Source organism: Nyctereutes procyonoides, unplaced genomic scaffold, assembly GCF_905146905.1.
Source record: "Nyctereutes procyonoides isolate TBG_1078 unplaced genomic scaffold, NYPRO_anot_genome, whole genome shotgun sequence".
Taxonomy (NCBI): Eukaryota; Metazoa; Chordata; class Mammalia; order Carnivora; family Canidae; genus Nyctereutes; species Nyctereutes procyonoides.
The window spans coordinates 154,456-157,420 of record NW_026575043.1 but is presented as its reverse complement, the minus strand read 5'-3'; the positions used below and the strand labels follow the sequence as shown (position 1 = coordinate 157,420).

The 2,965-nt window shown below is 42.5% G+C and overlaps 1 protein-coding gene across 1 annotated transcript; it reads right to left on the bottom strand.

Annotated features, from left to right (window-relative positions):
- Positions 1–1,065: 1,065 nt before the first annotated feature.
- Positions 1,066–2,010, bottom strand: LOC129507830 (olfactory receptor 2W1-like). The gene has a single exon (XM_055322574.1). The coding sequence runs from the start codon at positions 2,008–2,010 to the stop codon at positions 1,066–1,068; it is 945 nt and encodes a 314-aa protein (XP_055178549.1).
- Positions 2,011–2,965: the final 955 nt, after the last annotated feature.

Genomic DNA, 2,965 nt, shown 5'->3' with positions numbered 1-2,965 from the left:
CCCCCAAACTCCTTATCAGCCCATGATGGGCAAAAGCTAAGGTACTTTTAAAAGATAGATGTCAAAATAGAGTGTTAATTTATATTAAGCGATATAGAAGCTTTTCCTCCTGTAATAGTGTGGAGGCATTGCTCTGCTGCAGGGGTATATCTGTTTCCATTTTATTGTTCCATTCCCTCTTAGGATTTTTGGCAAAGCTAGGCACCCTCCAAATTCACATTCCACCTAAGAGGAAGGGGAGAGAGAAGGATGAGAGCAAATGGCTTCATTTTTGAGAAAATGTCCCAGGAGTTGGACACATTGCTTCCCTAGCATTGTATTGGTAGGAGGCCAGATTCAGAAATGTGATGTCGGCACAGTGGCCCTGTGCCCAGTTAAAACTGGAAGCAGAAGGTGGAACAGCTATCAGTGAGTCATTGGTCTACAGCACAAAGGCCTTGCTAGTAGTATCAGGTGCCTGAAAGGGACTGTTATTTCCACGAAGGTGTTACTTCTGGGAAGAAAGAAATCAGTGTCCTTGTGTAATCCTACATTAAAATAAATTTCCCGGGACGCCTGGGTGGCTCAGTGTTTGAGGATGGGATTCGGCCCAGGGTGTGGTCCTAGAGTCCCAGGATCGAGTCCCACATCGGGCTCCCTGCATGGAGCCTGCTTTCTCTTTCTTGCCTGTCTCTGCCTCTCTCTGTGTCTCTCATGAATAAATAAACAAAATCTTAAAAAAAAAGAATCATAAAAAAATAAAATAAATTTCCCTGTGAAATATTTTCTTAATACTTTGTGCATATCTCTGGTATTGTACTTAACCACATTTCATAATTATATATTTAGTGGTCTGTAGCCCCCAACTGGTCTTGAAGCTTTTTAAATATATGGATTGAAGTTTCTTTATGTATCTGTATCTCTTTCTTCTTGTAATTTCTGTCTACTTCCTACTTATTTACAAAGTTAGTACCTAGTACAAGTCTTTGTACATGGTAGACACTCAATAAATTCTTTGCATAAATGAATCAGTTAATTATCTGTTGATAATTTTTAATATTATTTCCTATCTCTCTTCCATCGAACTCATGACTTTGCTGACCATTCTTCTATATGTAGTATTCTCTTTACTGCACTCTTTACATCTTTGTTTCTTAAAGTGTAGATTAGAGGGTTAAGGGTGGGTGTGATGATTGTGTAAAAGAAAGTAAAGAACTTCCCCTTATCTTGGGATGTGCTACTATGTGGTTTCATGTACATGTAAATGATTGTTCCATAAAACAGAGTTACTACTGTGAGGTGGGAACCACATGTATTGAGGACCTTATGCCACCTTGTTGCTGACTTGATCCTCATGACAGCTTGAGTGATAACTGCATATGAGATGAGAATTAGTGACAGAGGTATTAGAAGTAATATCACTCCAAGAGCATAGACAGTGATCTCCATTACTTTTGAATAGACACAAGCCATCTTGATCAATGCTGGTGTCTCACAGAAAAAATGATCCACCTCTCGGTGTCCACATCTTGGCAACTTCAGAGTCAAGGAGCAGAGAATTAAGGCACTGCCAAGACCACCTAACCAGGCAGTGAGCACCATCTTCTGGCAAAGCTGAGGGTGCATTATTACTGTGTAGTGAAGAGGTTGACAGACAGCAGCATAGCGGTCATAGGCCATCACAGCCAAGAGAAGACATTCTGTGGATCCCAGGTCAAGGGCAACAAAGGATTGAAGCACACACCCTTCATAGGTAATAGACTTTTTTGGACCCCATAGATTTACCAGCATCTGGGGGGCAATGCTTGTTGTATAACAGAGGTCCAGAAAAGACAAATTAGATAAGAAGAAATACATGGGAGTATGGAGCTGGGTGTCTAGGTAAGACACAAGAATGATGGTTGTGTTTCCTACCAGAGTCACAATATAGAAGATGAAGACAACCCCAGAAATGATGGGTTCTAATTGGGGCCAATCAGAAAACCCCAGGAGGATGAAATCTGTTGTGGAACTTCCATTGTTTGTGTCCATGGCTCCTCAGGAAAGTCTAGGAGACAAACCATGGTAATCAAAATAGCATCAGGCCTAGGTAGAAATAAAAATCTCTGAAATTTGCCATGAGTATCTCAAATTCACTTGTTTGTGTGCTCTGTTCCATTTGGACACCTATGTTAACACTTTCCTTGTGTTCAGTGCCCAAAGCCTCTCCCTGATTAATCCTAACCAGTGTGGTTCTTTTTTTTTAATTTTTTAAAGATTTATTTATGATAGTCACACACAGAGAGAGAGAGAGAGAGAGAGAGAGAGAGAGAGAGAGAGAGGCAGAGACACAGGCAGAGGGAGAAGCAGGCTCCATGCACCGGGAGCCCGATGTGGGATTCGATCCTGTGTCTCCAGGATTGCGCCCTGGGCCAAAGGCAGGCGCCAAACCGCTGCGCCACCCAGGGATCCCACCAGTGTGGTTCTAAAAACAACATGGTAGGGGATCCCCGGGTGGTTCAGCGGTTTAGCGCCTGCCTTGGGCCGGGGGTGTGATCCCGGGGACCCGGGATCGGTCCTGTGTCGGGCTCCTGCATGGAGCCTGCTTCTCCCACTGCCTGTGTCTCTGCTCCCCCCCCATGTGTGTGTGTGTGTGTGTGTGTGTGTGTGTGTGTGTCTGTCATGAATATATAAATAAACTCTTTTAAAAAAAGTTACCATCACACCTTTGCTTCTCTGTATTTTGATTAAGTAATAAATCCATGAAGTTAATAATGGGATAGATTTTGTGTGGTTTCTTTTTAAAATTACAAATCAGCATACTTGGTCCTGACAATTTTTCCCTTATCAAAGTAGTAAGTTTGAGGTAGAATGTTAAATGTCCCATTTTCTTGGGATTCGTCCCCTCATTCGGTAGCAGGATCACTTTCCATATTCACTTCTAAGTGTGTGGATACCAGCCATTGTAATGTCCATCATCACCAACCTCCTCCTTATGTTTTCCCTC